The 17,297-nt window shown below is 47.9% G+C and overlaps 1 protein-coding gene and 1 long non-coding RNA gene across 2 annotated transcripts; one reads left to right on the forward strand and one right to left on the reverse strand.

Annotated features, from left to right (window-relative positions):
* The first annotated feature begins 982 nt into the window (after positions 1–982).
* BAMBI (BMP and activin membrane bound inhibitor) lies at positions 983–7,485 on the forward strand. Its single transcript, XM_060659074.3, has 3 exons — positions 983–1,449; positions 4,695–4,982; positions 5,436–7,485. Exons 1-3 carry the CDS (start codon positions 1,374–1,376, stop codon positions 5,852–5,854), a joined length of 783 nt encoding a protein of 260 aa, XP_060515057.1. The 5' UTR covers positions 983–1,373; the 3' UTR covers positions 5,855–7,485.
* Positions 5,435–12,864, reverse strand: LOC144616964 (uncharacterized). Its single transcript, XR_013556923.1, has 2 exons — positions 12,743–12,864; positions 5,435–5,926 (listed from the first exon to the last, which is right to left on the reverse strand). It is a non-coding gene; the product is annotated as an uncharacterized LOC144616964 (long non-coding RNA).
* Between the last annotated feature and the right edge of the window lie 4,433 nt (positions 12,865–17,297).

Consider the following 17,297-nt stretch of genomic DNA (forward strand, 5'->3'; position numbering starts at 1 on the left):
CCTAAAAACCAAACCAAAACAAAACAAACCAACAAAAACAAACCAAACAAACAAAAAAACAGCACAACCTCCAGGAACGCCTTTGGGTACGTTGGGGCGGACAGCCCTGCAAGTCCTAATAAATGAATTAGTATCTCAGAAAGGAGATCACTGCGGGACTGATATTGATCAGAGTCAGCCGGTGTGTTTGCCTGCGATTGTTTGGGGGGTGGTTAATTGAGTGTCAGTCTCGGCCAGTGTCGTCTCGCTGGCGCCGGGTGCTTTTGGATTTGCTAATTTTCGTTAAGTGTCTCTAGCCGGCTACTCGTCCCCTGTCTACCCAGGAGAACTTAGCGGCTCCCACTGATCAACAGTCTGTCTGTCTGGGCTTTATTGATCACAGGGCAGGCGGCTCGAGGCGGATGCGCTGAGAGGGAGGGCGGCTGGGGGAAGGCAGAAAGCAGACCCTAGCGCCCGGCCGCCCCCCTTCCGGGCTCCCGACGGAACCCCCTCCTTGGCCACACGCAAGCCAGGAGGGTTGGGCAGGGGCGCCTTGGCCGTCGGCGCACGCCGGGGGACCGCCACTTGTCCCTGGGGTTCCTAAAGCGCGCAGCGTGGCCCGGGAGGGCTTTCGCAGGCGGCCGCGCGGTCTCTCGCGTGTTTCGGGGGCAACAAAAAAGAAGCCGGCCCAAGGCTGAGTTGTGAGGGTCTCGGTGTCGAGTGCCAGAGACAGACCCGGAGGCTGGGATCGACCCCGCGCCTCCACAAGGTCACGGACGCGCAGGCATCCGCGAGGGGGAGCGCGGGAGACGGCAGCCTCCCAGCCCGCGGCCCTAGACGCCGGCGCCGCCAGGAGCCGCGGGGCAGGTCTCTCCTGGCCCCCCTCTGGGCCCGCCTCCTCGCCGCGGGGATGATTGACTGGAGGCTGGCGGCCAATCGGACGGCGCTGGCGCTGCCGGGGCGGGGCCGGGGGCGGGGCGGTGTCTGGCCGGCTCCCGGCGCGGGGCGCTATTTACGGCGCGGATCCGGGCCGGCTGAGGCGGGCGCAGGCTGGAGCTCGCGGCTGGCGGTCTCTGCGTGCGCTCGGGGAGCTTCTCCCCTCGCGGAGTGCCCGGCCAACGCGGATCGAGGCCGGTAGCTCACGCGGGAGTGCACCGCCGAGCGGAGCGGAGGAGCCGCTGGCTGCGGAGTCGAGTCGCGAAAGTCGTCTGGGCTCCTCCGCGCCCCTCCAGCCGCGCTCCATGCTCCGGCCGCGGCCGGGGCCCTCGCCCTGTCGCTGACGGCGCCCGCCGCCCCGGGCAGCACCCATGCACTGCGCGCTCCGGGAGTCGTAGGCTGCAGTTGCGCCGCGGCTCCGGGAGCCGGCGGGGGCGCCGCGGCCGTGGGGGGCGTCAATGGATCGCCATTCCAGCTACATCTTCATCTGGCTGCAGCTCGAACTCTGCGCCATGGCCGTGCTGCTCACCAAAGGTGGGTGCCCGCCGGCCGGCCCGGGGCGCGGGCTCCCCGGGGAGGGGCGCGGGGGGTCCCGGGGCGGCCGCCGCCGCGGGCCTTTGAAGGCGGCTGCCAAGGCTTTGTTAGCGGCGGGCGAGGTTTCCTCCTGCGCTGGAGCCCGCAGGTCGCGACAAGTTGCCTGTTCTTAGAAGTCGCGGCGGTGGCTTCGCGGCCGCCCCCTCGGGTGTCCCGGGCGCGGCGCGTGGAGGTGGAGTCAGACCTCAGGGCAAGTGCTTGTCACAATGTTTTTGGAAGTCCGTCCGTAGCGAACTTCTGAACGTCTGCAGCCGGGGAGCGGGGCGGTGGAGTGCGCTGGGCCGCCGCCTCCCTGCGCACCCCGAGGGCGAGGGCGGGGGCGGCCGGGCGGCACCGCGCTGGAGTGTGGGGGTGTCCCCGCACGTCTCCACGTGCGGCCCTGTCCGCCACTGTGGCTTTGTGTGTGTGAGTGTCTTTGTGAGCCAGCGAGTGTGCGTGACTCCCTGTGCGAGAGTAGGTGCTCGAAGTGTGTGTCTCTGTGCAGGAGTGTGTGCTGTGTGGCTTCGCGGTGGCTGGGACGAGTAGGCTCTGTCAGCGGTCCCACTTACCGCTCACCTCGTATTTTACACACTACCAAAAAAAGAAAGAGAAAACAAAAGAAAAGAAAGAAAAAGAGGCACAGGTCAGGGTCTTTATTTCCCCCTGCAGGCTTTCGCCTTTCAGGTCGAAATAACCAGAACTCCTAGATTTCAACGTTACCCTCCCCTCACCTCCCCCCTCCCCAACTCCATGAATAGTTGTGTGAACAGATAATTTTTTTTTTTTAACTGGGAAGCGTTATTTCGCTTTTGCACCACCCCCCTTCTCTAATTGCCATGTAGCAGGCATGAGGTTAAAGGATAAGCTAGCCCAGCAAGGATGATGTGCTACAGTATTTATTTATTTTGGAAGGAAGGGTGTAATTAACCCTAAATAACAGCCCTGGTAGCCTGCAGAGGGGAGCCTCCTGGCCCTATCAAAGGCCGGCAGAACAGGGAGGGACTGAGGCTGACATGAAGTCACAGATACCGAAACTATGTGCCTGATAATGATATAATTAGGGGATCAGAGATTTCTGACTGCTGCGGACTTCAAAAGCTTTAAAAGAAGCCAGCAGTCTCTCCTGTAGCCATCTTGACTAAAGCAGACATTTTTGTGTAATCACTACATACAGTAACAAGAAAGGGGGGGGAACAGAAGAGCATTGTTCACTGTTTTCAAATACCAGTCCCCTTTTTGGGCCTTTCGCATGCCACAGGAAGAAACTTTATGAAACGACAGAAATATAGTTTTAATACAGTAATACAAAAGTCCATTCAACTTGTTCAAATGTGGCTCCAATTAAAAAAAAAAAAGTTGTTAGAACTTTCGTAGTTACCTGTCAAAATTTTATTAGACTGTTTTAGGTCATGGCAAATATAGCATTTTAAATAGGCTCTCATAAACATTTAACTTTTTTTCTTTTTCTGTGCTAGGAGTGAGGTGAATAGGATCAGAATGGACTTTTCATCTGTTTTATTTCTACTTTAAATCTATACATGGAATTTGTTAGACTAGGGATATGTAGTCCTCCCCACCTAGGAGTGGTGACCTTTATGCAAAACATCAAGATTGGAAAGAGGAGACAAAAACCCAGCCAAAGCGGGTTTCCAGCCCCAAGGTCTTCCCCGGGTAAGGGACTTGGGCCCAGACCCGGGACAGGGAGCGCAGATTTAGGATAGGAGAAAGACCTCCAGCTTTGGACGGTTTAAAAACTCCCCATTGCCAAAGATCTGTGTTTAGCTGGCAGGTTTTGTTTTTTTGTTTTTTTGGTTTTTTTGTTTTTTTTTTTTTAAGAACCGAAGCATTAGCAGCCTCTGGTGAAAACTGAGCACACCATACGGTGGCCTGGAATCTGGACAGATAATTAAATGAGACACCTTACTCAGGCATTCGCATTCAGGGAGAGGAGGAGGAAGAAAGGAGAGGGTAGGAAGAGGTCTATAAAGCCACAGTCCCTGGTGTTTAATTTCAGAGCACAGGTTTCAGTAACTAGACAGAACTTCAGATTGGGAAGCCGGGAAGGGGTAGTGTGCCTAAGTTCCGTTCTAGTAGCTTTAGTTGTGGCATACGACAGTGACCTGAGTCCACTGTCAGCTATGGTATTAGGGATAGCTCGGAGACCCAGATTATTTCAACTAGAAATTGATGCTAAAAGCTTCAGGGCGCGCATGCAGCAAAATGTTACTAGTGACTTGCAACTCCCCAAATAAGTTTTATAAAGGAAACTTTTAATCACTTCCTGGAGAAAAATTTGAGGTTTCCTTAAGGATTTTTCATTCAACCAGGGGAGGATTTTCAGTTTCAACGTTTCCCCTTTTAGATCCCATGTTGAATTACATGTAAAACTGGGGAGTTAAGGGGCGGAGAAGTTAGCTTTGCCTTTTTTTTTTTTTTTTTTTTAATACCCGCCACCCCTCCTCCCGCTCTCCCCCCCCCCCCCCCCGCCCCCAGTTTTATGACTTTCCATTTGGGTTGAAAGAAATTGACTTTGGCAAGCAAACCACTAATTGTAAACTGCCTAGTTCCTGTTTTACAATATACTGACTAAAAGCTCCTCTGCATGAAAAGATCTTTATAGGCAAAGTTTGCCTTTTCTAGAGAGGTTGCAAATAGCTGCCCAGTTTCATAGTTTTAAAACCTCCTGACCGGAGCAATTTCTAGATTGTTGTGTTTCTAGTTAATAACTTTATAAGGTGTTAGCTAAAGCTCTTAAATCTTGGCACAGCCCTTTAAGGTAGTAAACAATTCAGTAGTTCCGATCAAATATTTATACTGACAAAATCAAAAAGCCTAGCATTTTTATGTTGTATGGTCACGTAGGATTAAGATGAATAAACAGTGTAATTTACCTTACGGTAGAAATTATCGTGATGATTGTTTTCCTTCAAAACCAACAGTAGTATTTTTAATTCCTTGCTAACTCATCAGACGTGGCTGAACTCTGATACTCTGCAATTGGGATTAATACATTTCTAAAATTACATTGAACTGGATTGAAACTTAAGCACCTAGGGCTTTTCCAGTCTACCGGGGACTGCCATTGTAGGCGCTCAGCTGAATATTCTAAAAGTTAGTGCCTTTGATCTTGGCGATTTAGCAGTTGCTTAGGGGGATGCATTATCTGCCCCCTGAAGGAGTGTGACGCAATTTCTCCTTGTTTTCAGGTGAAATCAGATGCTATTGTGATGCTGCCCACTGCGTGGCCACTGGCTATATGTGTAAATCTGAGCTGAGCGCCTGCTTCTCTAGACTTCTCGATCCCCAGAACACAAATTCCCCGCTCACCCATGGCTGCCTGGACTCTCTCGCGAGCACAGCGGACGTCTGCCAAGCCAAACAGGCACGGAACCACTCTGGCACCACCATGCCCACGCTGGGATGCTGTCATGAAGATATGTGCAATTACAGAGGGCTGCAGGATGTCCTGGCTCCTCCCAAGGGGGAGGCCTCAGGTAGGTGGAAGCCCTTTCTAACCAGAACGCTTGCCTGATCTACGGGCTTGTGGCAGCCGCGACTTGGTGTGCCTGCTGCTGTTGATTTTGCTGTGAATGTAATTAGAGACACCGGAGGGAGAGGCATGGCTGGGTGCAAAGATGCATCTCTGTTGAGTCGCTTTTATGTCTGCCTGAGCATTAGATGTCTGTCTACACGATAGGCTTTGCCTGGTTTTTCTACACGTTCAAGACCTCAGAAGACCATTGCTCTTCAGTAACGACAGTCTCTAAACACCTGTTTTTTTATAAGCCTCTGGGCATCGTGTTTGCAACATTCATTTTCTGAAAGTTGCCGAGGTCACTGTAAGCTTCTTTTAGATGGGGTGCGTCGTGCCAGACGGATAGATGATCGTAAGTGTCCAGTCCACAGGAGGGGTTAACACAGTCTCCTCGTTCCTTGTACTCCCTCAGGACCAGGAAACCGGTATCGGCACGACGGGAGCAGGAACCTCATCACCAAAGTGCAGGAGCTGACCTCTTCCAAAGAGTTGTGGTTCCGGGCAGCGGTGATCGCTGTTCCCATCGCCGGCGGCCTGATTTTAGTGTTGCTTATCATGTTAGCCTTGAGGATGCTTCGAAGCGAGAACAAGAGACTGCAGGACCAGCGGCAGCAGATGCTGTCGCGTTTGCATTACAGCTTTCACGGACACCATTCCAAAAAGGGGCAGGTGGCAAAGTTGGACTTGGAATGCATGGTGCCCGTGAGCGGGCACGAGAATTGCTGCCTGACCTGTGACAAACTGAGGCAGGCGGACCTCAGCAACGACAAGATCCTCTCGCTCGTTCACTGGGGCATGTACAGCGGGCACGGGAAGCTGGAGTTCGTATGACAGGGCCTCATCCGCACCCAAGTTCTCGGACGCTTTGAAGGCCTTGAGTTCTGCTGGACAGGAGCACTTTATCTGAAGAAAAACAAACTCACGTCATCATCTGGGAGAGACCAAACGACCTCTGCGGACAGAATCTTGGATATTTCTTCTGAAGGATTATTTGCACAGACTTGAAGGCAGTCAGATGTATTCTTTGCTTTAAAATTAGAAAAAGCAAAGAGAGGACTGTGCACTCAACTGTTACCAGGGTTATTTGCATCTGCGCGAGCTGGAATCGAGCACCTAAATAAACTGACATGTGCTCTGTGTCAGCTCTGACGTCCTGATTTATTGTAAAGATTTAAAAAATATATCTATATTTTTTGTCTGAAATTTAGCCGTGTCTTGTCATAAATTAAAAACAAACTAAGTGGGAAGTGTAAGAAACGACACGTTCATTCCACAAACGAAGATCTGTTGTTGATTCTACTGTTGCTGATTCTGATAAGGTCTCCACTCTAGGATTGGGCTTGACTTTTGTTTTGTTTTGTTTTTTTTTGTTTTGAAACAAGACCAAGATCTTGTTCATTCTTCCTTGTGTATTTGTAATTTTCTCACAGCGTGGAAAATTTCCAAATGTGTACTGCCCATCGTTCAGTGTCTCACCCCCCCCCCCCACCCCATTTTTTGTTAGGACAGTTCTGGTTTTTAGCTTTTATCTGCGAGAAATCTTAGACTTACTTATACCAGGTCAGATAAGATGGATCAGTATCTGGAGTTGCCTTAGCAAAGGTAATATTTCTCAGCTTACTCCAGATGCTCTGGAATGCTTCTTTTTAAAATGTGTCTACCTCCAACCCCAAAAGGAAAGCCAGACCAAACCCACTAAAGGAAACTTCTCCTAGTCCAAGTTAGTCATTGTCTCCTTTTGCTGTTGATTAATTTATCGGTTAACTTTGTGTCAAATCACGTTAAATATTGTGGACCCCAAATTAGCCAAACTTGATTGTATCATGCTCCTAGTTTGCAAACCTTCCTTCAACACAGTGTTATGCTAACTTGTTTTTTGTTTTTTTTTTTTACCTCTCAATGTTTAGAAAGGGTTTCAACAGTGAACGTTATTTGTATCAATTGAGATTTAAAGAACACACAGTACCACTGGGACCCCCTGCCCCTGACATTGACTTCAGCCACTGATAGACTGTGTTTCCATTCCTGCCCGACTTTTCTGTCTGGCAACACTTCTCAGGCTGAATTTAAACCCATGCTGCATTTGCATATTTTTCCCCCAAATAGGTCTTTGTTATCTTACACGTGAGAAGAATTTGCCACATAGGATTTTTTTTTTTCCTCGATTCTTTTGTATATCTGAAACTTCTGCTAAAAATTAACCTATAGTCTGCATATTTGAGTATGGGGTTGTCTTTGATAAGTGTTAAGGGATTCTTTGCGTGTGTGCGTATTTGGGGGAATATTTTATGATCAGCATAATTTGGATCCCTGAAGACAGATGCAGTAGCCACGTTCATGGAAGAATCTGAGTTGCAATGACTAGTCTAAAAACAATAACCTAGATTATTTAATAATTGGTAGACCACAGCCCCATACAAAGTAGGCTATGGAATAAATACACATTTTAATAAATGACAGCATTCGTATTGTGCTTTTTGAGAATTACGGTTCTTGCATGCGTGGTTTACAGTTTATAAAATGGGTTAAGTTTTAGGAGTGGCACTTCTTGAGGGAGCCACAGAATTGTGGGGCCTAACTATGCACACCTGTCTAGGGAAGAGACTTCACTGAAGTTGCCAGTCGTTGGGGTTTCTACCCTCACCTGCACTTGTACTCCAGATCAAATTACAGGAGCTTCGCAGCTTGAAAATGAAGACTTCCCGCTCCTTTGCCATTCTCCTTTCATGCACAGCATCCTACGAGCTCGGCGATTCTTCCGGGTAGGCAGTGTTTGTATTAGCTCTGTGTAGTTAGTTTTCCCCTGCTGGCCCTGCTGTTATTCTCTATTCACCTCATTTCTTCCAAATACCAGTTAACCAGGAACTCGGCAATTCCTTAAATAAGGCAACGAAGGATTTCAAGTCCTGTGTTGGGGGTGCCTGGCTGGCTTAGTTGGTAGGGCATACGATTCCGGATCTCGGGGTTGCGGGCATTGGGTGTAGAGATTACTCAGAAATAAATCTTTAAAAAAAAGAATAAAAAATAGTCTTCTATTTTGAAACACTCGGAAACCAGGAAACTCCATCCTCCAGGAAGGGCCTGGGTCTCGGCGGGTGCTGCGATCACATTTTGTGGAAGGTGAACGTCGAATGTCTCCACTTCCGTGTTCTGCGTTCGCTGCCTCTTGTTCCTTCTGGAAACTCACGAGGCGGTTGACACCTCCCCGTTCAGTGGGGTGGTGGCCCTGTGGCCCCCCCCCCGCCCTCGTGGGCAGACTGGGTGTCCCGGGTGCTAAGGTGCTAGCCGCATAAGAGACTGGCCTTGTGTCTCTTCCTCATTACGAGCCCTTTCCCCTTCATGGTTAGTATTCATAAATACTAAATGAGATATTTATTCACTTGTATTCGCACATGCCCTCGCCACCAGTCTTAAAAGTCAGATCTGGGCAGAACTTGGCCTTTCGACGAAAATATTACAGGTTTCTCAACTTTGATTTTTACCAAGAACTAAATATAGGCGCTCCTTTTGCTTTCCTCTGAGAGGGTGGAAGTTGCCAAGCGAGGAGATAAAGGGCCCTTCATGAAATAACTACCTACCTGATTCGGTGATGTAAGAAAGGTGATGACTGGTTTGTTGGTTTTTCCCTCATAGAGATGTTTACTGTTACTCTGAGGTGACAGTACAAGGCCGGGCTGACCAGGAACAGCCCTTGTTTAATATTGACATAGAACTCCCCCCAAAAGTAATATTTTTTCCAAGTGGAAATTTGCCCAAACCGGAGACAAATGGGACCAAATTTGCCATGATGTTTCTATATCTACACCCCTTACGTTCTACCCCTTTGGAAAAAATGGGTCTGTACGCGGTTATGTCTTTTATGTTCTTCCCCCCCTCCCCCTTATTTTGAATGGTTCAGAGGCTTCCTAGAAATTGACTGGGGTGTCTCTAATTTCTGCTGAACTGATTTTATTAAAAACACGGCACCATAGGGGGTTTGACCTTCTAAAATACCAAACATGTCTGCTTTAGAAAATCACAAAGCTCTCCTCTGAAGAGCTCGTAAATCTGGTTTCAATATGGGTTGATTATAGGCTAAAAGCTTGAAAGCAGTGACATCTAGTATCATGAGTCTGGAACTAGCCTTTTTGGGGCCAGGACAGATTTTTTTCCTTATAACCTCTAATTGGTCCTCTTCTCTGTCTCGGCCCGAATAACGTTAAGCCTCTGAAAGTTACACGGAACGATGAGGCCCAACTCATACAGGATAGTAGTGGTCAAGTGCACTTTGGAGTCTCACAGCCTGGGTTCCAATGCTGCCATTGTCTCTACCAGCTGTGTGAACTTGGGCAAATTACTTAAGCTCTCTGAGTACTCAGTTTTGTTACCCATAAAATGGGGGCGATAATCTCTATAAGATTATTGTATGGAGGTATAGTCGTTATTTCTATTAATATACATGAGGGTCTTGGGTGAACCAGAGTGGCCCAACAGAATATTCCTCAAAATTTGAGAGCTATTGCCTTTCCAGTGGCTATTTACCTGACTGTAGTATTTCGGATTGTGCATACTCAAGCTGAACTGCAGAATGCATATAGCATTTTTAATATTTGTTTTTAATTTATTGCTTTTAGCCTCTCATCTACTAATGAGATATATAATTGTTTCCTTTTGGGTTAATCTAGTGGCCACTGATAACATTTTGGTTTTATGTACCTATTTGGGGTTGTGGGGGGCGGGGTGTGGGGTGGGGAAGGGTGTCCTAGTTAGCAAAAAATCCAGTTCATTTCCCTAGATGAAATTAATTTAGTCAGTGACTCTGTGGGTCACAAGTGTAATGGAAAAAAGGACTGTTTTAGACACCAACTCACTCTTCTTCCCTCTCGTCATTCTGTCAATGTTGTCCTCACTCGGCTGATTTAAGAATTGATCTGAGAATCTGAGATCCAATGAAGTAACAAAATTAAACGCGCTTTCAAAATTTGACAACTCTTTCTTTGGAGTACAGTTTTCGACCCTGAACATGTCCTGGCTAGTCGACTAATGCTGTAGCCCATTTTGCGGTGTGATGGCGTAATTCACCTGTCTGCCATTCTGGAAATTTGGAGATAGACCTGGGGAGGTGTCGGAGACGGGGGTAGCCAGCTAGGGGCATACTGCTTGCAGGATAGTGGCGATTTTCCAATGGATCTGCTTTGGAGAGTTTCAAAGTATGTATTATGGGGGAGGCCTGCCAGCCATATTTCTACAAACTTTCGCCATTCTATGAATATTAAAAGGGATTCCAGGAAAGGCATTGATGAGCTATCCTGGGAGACACTTTGGATAAGCAATTACACAATATCTCAAGGCATCCATCCATCATTCCTCAAGACTTCTAGGAGATTCCTTCCATCTAGTGTAGCTAGTAGCCAGCCGGCCTGTTGGAGGCTATTTCAGATTGCGTTTAGCAGCCTGTATCTTGCAGATCAGACTGATGTTGGATTACCCTGAGCAGAATCCTGAAGAGCGGAGTTGATAACTGTTTATATGTATATAAATACACGTATGTATATAGCATGTATACATATGTGCCATGCTAGCTGAACAGTCTTTGAAATCCTGGACTCATTTTCCATTGAACGAGTTTTCAAGGCAGTGTGTAAGCAGATGTTGGAATTTGTGGGAAGTCAGCAATTTGTTTTAGACACGTGAAGACTAAGTTCGTTGTGATGAATTAATAAAGTCAGAGGCTGTTGTGTAAATTCACTGTGAAAGCTCTCATATTACAAACCTAATGGAACAAAAATTGTTTTAGCAGTTAAAACCAAGAGAAATACAGAAAGCTCTTTATCCCTGGTCTCTTCCCCTTGGAATTTCCCTGGGGAACTGATGAGGACAGTGGAAAAACACCACACTTCTAAAAGCAGTCTCTTACTTTTCCAGTGTTGGGAGTCCACGCCGAGGCATTTCTTTTCTTTCTTTCCTTTTTTTTTTTTTTTTTACTACATTTAGTGGATGTGATTTTGATACCCAAGACTTTCACTCACAGTTGCCTCGATAAATGGGGTATTTCTCACCCGGATTTGGGGATTAAACTGTGAGCTCCCAGTGGGGAGGGTGATCTCCTTGTGATCCAAGGAGAGAATGAAGTGAAGGGAGAATGAGATGTCTTGCAGTAAGCATCTGAATCCAGGCTGTCAGTAAATAAACAACTGTCTTTCTCTTTGGTTTCCCCACTCTTTCAACTATCGTTTAATTTTTTAAAATATTTTAAAAAATGCTTATTTTGAGAGAGAGAGAGAGGGGGAGAGAGAGCATGAGCACACGAGCAGGGGAGGGGTAGAGAAAGAGGGAGAGAAGAGAATCCCAAACCAGCTCCATATTGTCAGTGACGAGTCCCATGTGGGGCTTGAACTCACGAAGGGTGAGCTCATGACCTGAGCCATGACCTGTGCAGAAATCAAGAGTCAGATGCTTAACCCACTGAGCCACCCAGGCACTCCTGAACTATTGTGTTAAAGAGTTACAATGTCGTATGGGAAGTCCAAAGGAAAACAAGTTGCTCATGAAGGGAGTTAAGGAGAAGCAATTGAAATGGATCTGAAAATTAATGAAGCATTGCTAAGGTCAAATGCATCCCCACCTTTTAAACTTGGTGCCCATCTCCAAGCTGATTTAAGGATACTACTTTTCACCTAGAAGCATATCCTTATTCTCCATCAAGCTAAGAATTGTACTTTCATTCTAGGTATTCCGAAGTATCCAAAGTTGTCATCACACGGTGTTTCTCCAAGGAATTAAAAAAAATAAGCCGCTGAGAGTTTTGTTGGGCCAATAGGTGAAGAACCTGAAATCCGCAAGCTATTTCATCTTCAACCTGCTTGTCCCAGCCACACAGGGGTAACTTGGGCGGATCCTTTTTTCTCCTCCGGAACTGAACCTCTCACCAGAGGCTATAATAAAAGCAACAAATATCTTGCTGCGTCCTGCATTCAAGGTCACACCAAAGGTTAGTTACACATTACCCACCCCTCTCCACACACCTAGCATCTTCATTAAAGGATTACCTTTTACTTCAAAATCCAAATGGCTCTTATGCATCCATTTGTACTTTTATAGTTGAGTCTATATGTTTCTTTGATTATCAGTGTTCTCTCAAGAAAATTACTTATTGCGTAGGTAACTTTAAATAATGAAGTGCAAGTTAAAAAACGTGTGCGTGGGGAGGGGGGGATGATCATGACTTCCTAACTATTGTTTCTAGTTTCCCATAAGCCTTTTATTTATTAAAAGTATTTTATATTTATATTATTTATATTTATATTTATATAATAATGTATAAACATACATTTATATTTTCTACGAGCGCTGGATCAAACCGTCAACAGGCTTCCGGTAGCGTGTGTTAAAAATACCAGTATGGGGTGCCTGGGTGGCTCAGTCCGCTGAGAGGCCGACTTCAGCTCAGGTCATGATCTCACAGTTCGTGAGTTCAGGCCCTGCATTGGGCTTGGGGCTGTCAGCAACGTGGAGCCGGCTTTGTATCCTCTGTTCACCGCCCCCCCGCCCCTCCCCCTTGCATGCTCGCGTGCGCTCTCTTTCAAAAATAAATACAAAACATCTAAAAAATGTATTCTTCCTTACCAACCTTAAAAAAAATATGAAAAAAGTGTGGAAAAGAGCAGCCCCATTTCTTTAAAAGCAGCAGTGTTGTCAACATTCAAACGCAAACTGTTTGGCAGGAAAGAGGAAACGTACCTATTCTCTGTGCAAAATCCGGGGCAGCACTGATCGCGCTGGAGCTCGTTTTCCCCTGGGATTCTTCGCTTCTGGCTACCGAATTCACAGGCTGACATAGCCTGGAGGTGGTGCTGCTTGGAGACTAAGGCGGGGGGGGGGGAGGGGGGGGAGGGGAGGGGAGGGAGGATTGTCCATCCGGGATTGCTAAATGTCAAGGGTCATTTCCCAGCCTGACACTTGATTGTGAAGCAGGTTAGGAGGTAAATCTTGCAAGGCCCTGGATTGTGACAAACGCTATTGGTGGGCAATAAAGTCCGACCGCCTTAAGCGGCTTGTTTTAACAATGGGAGGTTGTTTGTTGGCATTTGTATGCAAATTGTGGTGAGTGGCTAACAGGTTGCTTTGAAATGCTGAATTTGTTTATCCCAAAGCGGGAAGCCCGACCTTTTCTTCGTGGGCAGAAGATTTATGGAGCTCTTTTTTTCATGGCTCTCAGCATTGAATTAGGTCCAGCAGGGCCCCAGCATTGTCATTAACTCAGGTTGGGCTTCAGGGGCGGAAGTGCACTGCTGGTCCCCAGACTGACCCAGACGGGGGTAACCTGCTGGGAAGCCATGGGCTCACAACGTTCTGGAGTTTCTCTAGGTCCCCTGGCTAGGGCTGAGCCACCAGAACAGCAAACAACTGAAAGGAAAAATACTCCTGTCTTCAGAATATCCATCACATAAATACCTCGTCTGGAAAAAAATAAATCGGCCATTTCCTTTGGCTTCGTCTTCATACCTATTCCGGGAAAAAGCACCTCCCTCCTAGGCCAAAAGAAAGACCTGCCATTGAGTCTCTCACTGGCTTGTGTCTTCGTATGAACTTTTTAAGTCAAAAGCCTTTGTTCGAAGTGCTCATCCTAACATTTTTAGAGTCTTTATAGCCTCCGTGGGTGTGTATGGTTTTGCCCTCAGAGGGACCTGGGTTCAAGTTCAGTTTCTTCATTTACATAATGGGGATAATAATATTATCAGCACTTTGGGTTGTTGGGGGGATTAAATGAGATGATGCAAACAAAGGTTTAGCTCGATTCTTTGCAAAGCTGTAAACGTTAGCCGTTCCTACGAGATACTATTCCTTTAAGGGCCCTCGAACCGTCTAGAAAAGACACACAGGTGGTCAGCGGTCATCACTCTTACTTTACGGACTGAATAGATTCAAAGATTTAGCGATGCTTAATCTCTTTTATTTGTGAGTGTCTTTCATTTGCTCAATTTCACCTTTCCATGCTTATATTTTGCTCTAGACAGCAGGAAAGTACTCAACGTTGAGGCGAAAATATTGAAACGACAACATCCCTTGCAGGAAAATGCTGCTCCTTAGGAACAATTATCGTGCTGAACATCAGCACAGGACAGTTTGTGCTAACACTGTCCCAAATCAGGAAGGGCACGTTATCTGCTCCCTGTTCCAGCAAATACCTGTTTTTGCACATCCTGTTAATGAATACACACCTGTCGAGCGTGTTAGTTTGCTCTGCTGACTTAGTTGACAGAGGGCCAAGCCACAGTTCACTGCATTGAGTACAGGCGGCAGGAGCACTGCGGCTGTCTTGCTGCTTGGGGGTTCGGGTGAAGGGCCTGCAAAGGTCACCCGCACAGGAGTGCGAGAGGCGAAATAGAATTTTGTGTCAGACTGCATTCATAAAGAAGGTTCTTTCAATAATCTGTGCTTCCAAGAAATGTGTTAGACTAAAAACACAATTCAGCCTTTTTTTTTTTTTTAAAGTGCACTTATTTATTTTGAGAGAGAGACACACAGAGAGAGAGAGAGACAGAGAGACCGAGGGAGGGGCAGAGAGAATCCCAAACAGGCCCAGTGCTAACAGCATGGAGCCCCATGTGGGGCTCGATCCCACGGACCGTGAGCTCATGACCTGAGCCGAAACCAAGGGTCGGATGCTCAACGGACTGAAGCACCCAGGCGACCTTCCGCTTTGGTAATAAAGCTGATTTGTCACTTCCTGTCATTTCCTATTCCTTACTAAGAATGTTGTGACTCGTATGGTTCTGCGCCTTTTTGTGTTCCTGTATGTTAGCCTCTGGTGTGTGTTCCCTGAGATAGTGACAGATCGGCGGGACTTCTGCAAGCCCGGGAATTTGTCTGTGTGCCTCACGTGTGAGCACAGCATCTGAAAGCAGCCACCTGACACTTGCTGAGGATGTTCGCTGAGTGAGACACGGAAGCCAGTTGCAGACACATTTCTCAGCTGACCAGCTCTTAATCTTAAGCCTTTCCACTCATTTTGGGTCTTTCCCTTTCCCCTGTTTCTTCTGACCGCCTTGGTCATGGGCTTTCTGGCTGAGGATAGCGTCCTATCTCCACTGCTCCCTTTAGACTTGAGGTTTCTTGCCTGTCTATGGCTCCCCACAGCTCACGCCGTCTCTCTGGGTTCTGCCTCAAGCTGGTTCTGACCCCTTTTGCCCTGGCTTCATGTCCTTTCTCTCTTGATCACGTATTTGGCTTTTGCTTTTCTGCCCAGCCGGTTTGTTTTCCAGTGACTTGATTGGACCGTCGCTCTTGACTTAGGCTTTGATTGGGAAGCTCTCTCGCGTTAACCTTGTGCCGTGACGTCAAGGTCCCGGACCAGACCTGGGTGATCCTGCCTGCCTGGGCCTGGAGCACTGGTTGTCTAGATACAGCCTTGACTACACATTCAACAATCACGTTGTACGTCACCTCACCAACCCCCCAGACACACATAGCCTTACCTTTCCTGGTGGCCATTCTTTATCTGCTAAGAACGTGGGGTTGGAACTTAGGGACTTAGGGGGTATGAGGTAAACTGGGGTGCTCAGGCCCAGGAAGGTGATGCAGAGAAGGGGCCACTACACCTGGGACTGAGAATATACTGGCAATTTCTCTGGGGCCCTTTGACCCCACAAGTCACTGTCCATCCCTCCAAGGCCCTTGCCTGATAGCTCTCATTGAAATCTGAACTTCCCCAATTATAACTCCTCTAATTCTTGTCGCAGGCAGAACAATTGAGGAGCATCCACTCTTTGGTTAGACTAAAAACACGATACAGCTCCGATGAAACTGAGTGGGTGCCTTTGACTAGGAAAATGGAAGAGGGAGCTTCTCCCAGAGCCACCGGGGTGTCTCCTCTGGGCCGTCACGGTGGGGATCCTGGGAGAGCTGCGAGGTGGGGGTGCGCACACGCGCCCTGGCCCATGCTGCCCGCCGCTAGGGAGGGGGCTTGTCAGTCTCCTCGGAGAGCGCACGCTCCAACTTGGCACTTGCCCCCTTCCCCCCTCCCCTCCCCCCCCCTCCCCCGCGCCGGGGTGGGGCCTGAGCGTCAGAAGCTGCACAGCCTCCCTGCGCGTTCTGGCGGGTTCCTCGAGGAGCCCCGTCGCCCGACGCCTGGCGCAAGGCAGGTGAGTAATAAAATCTGCGGCGGCTGCAGCCGCAACTCTACTGACCCCATTCTTCTGGCTTCCGCCGCCCCACCGCCCAACGGGGATGAACAGTCAGCCAGCAGTTTTTGCCAAAGGAGCCCTTGGTTCAAAGATTCGGTACCGACGAGTGAGATTTAGTAAGTCGCGCCCTCTTCCAGCTTCATCCTTGTTCTTAAAATGACAGTCGCAACACCACTTTTCTAGAGTGCTAGTAAGCCCCTTTGCTGCCCTTGGGAAAAAGCACTCGAAAATAGGAATTACTGTGAACATGCTACTTTGAAATAAAGATAATTTATTTTTTCTCCTGTGTTCCCATAGGTTTTTTTTTTTTTTTTCCTTTTATGGTTTATTTATTTTGGGGCGGGGGGAGGGGTGCGCAGAGAGAGAGGGGGACAGAGGATCCAAAACGAGCTCTGGGCTGACAGCAGAGAGCGGATGCGGGGCCGGAACCTATGAACTGAGATCATGACCTGAGCCGAAGTCAGGCGCTTAACTGACTGAGCCACCCAGGCGCCCCTCCACATTTTTCGTTTATATTTTTAATTCTACTACTGTTTAATTTTTTTAAATGTTTATTTATTTTTGAGGGGGGGGGGGAGGGCCAGAAAGAGAGGGGACACAGAATCCGAAGCAGGCTCCAGGCTGTGAGCTGTCAGCACAGAGCCCCAGTGGGGGCTCAAACCCACAAACCGGGAGATCATGACCTGAGCCAAAGTCGGATGCCTAACAGACTGAGCCACGCAGGCGCCCCTACTTTTTAATTTTTTAATTACATTTGTTTTTAATTGTTTTTGAGAGAGAGAGAGAGACAGAGCGTGAGTGGGGGAGGCTGAAACAGGCTCCAGGCTCTGAGCTGTCAGCACAGAGCCTGACTTGGGGTTTGAACTCCGGAATCATGACATCATGACCTGAGCTGAAGTCAGACGTTCAACCGGCTGAGCCACCCTGGCGCCCCTCTATTACTTTTTAAAATATAGGTTTTAATCGTGTCTCCTTTCTCTAATATTTATAAGTAGCCAGCCATGAAGTTTGCTTTAAGAAGACAGAAAGTGGTGGATACAGCAGTTATATGCTTAAGACCATCTGTCCTTTTCTTCAACCAATAAAAAAGCACTACCCGTTTGAATTAT

This window comes from Panthera onca, chromosome B4 (assembly GCF_046562875.1).
Source record: "Panthera onca isolate mPanOnc1 chromosome B4, mPanOnc1 haplotype 2, whole genome shotgun sequence".
Taxonomy (NCBI): domain Eukaryota; kingdom Metazoa; phylum Chordata; class Mammalia; order Carnivora; family Felidae; genus Panthera; species Panthera onca.

What these genes read in the sequence shown, in the direction of transcription:
- BAMBI (XM_060659074.3), top strand. Translation starts at nt 1,374, where the DNA reads ATGGATCGCCATTCCAGCTACATCTTCATCTGGCTGCAGCTCGAACTC. An exon ending in GGCCGTGCTGCTCACCAAAG is followed by an intron (nt 1,450 to 4,694) that starts GTGGGTGCCCGC and finishes CCTTGTTTTCAG; the next exon opens with GTGAAATCAGATGCTATTGT. An exon ending in TCCCAAGGGGGAGGCCTCAG is followed by an intron (nt 4,983 to 5,435) that starts GTAGGTGGAAGC and finishes GTACTCCCTCAG; the next exon opens with GACCAGGAAACCGGTATCGG.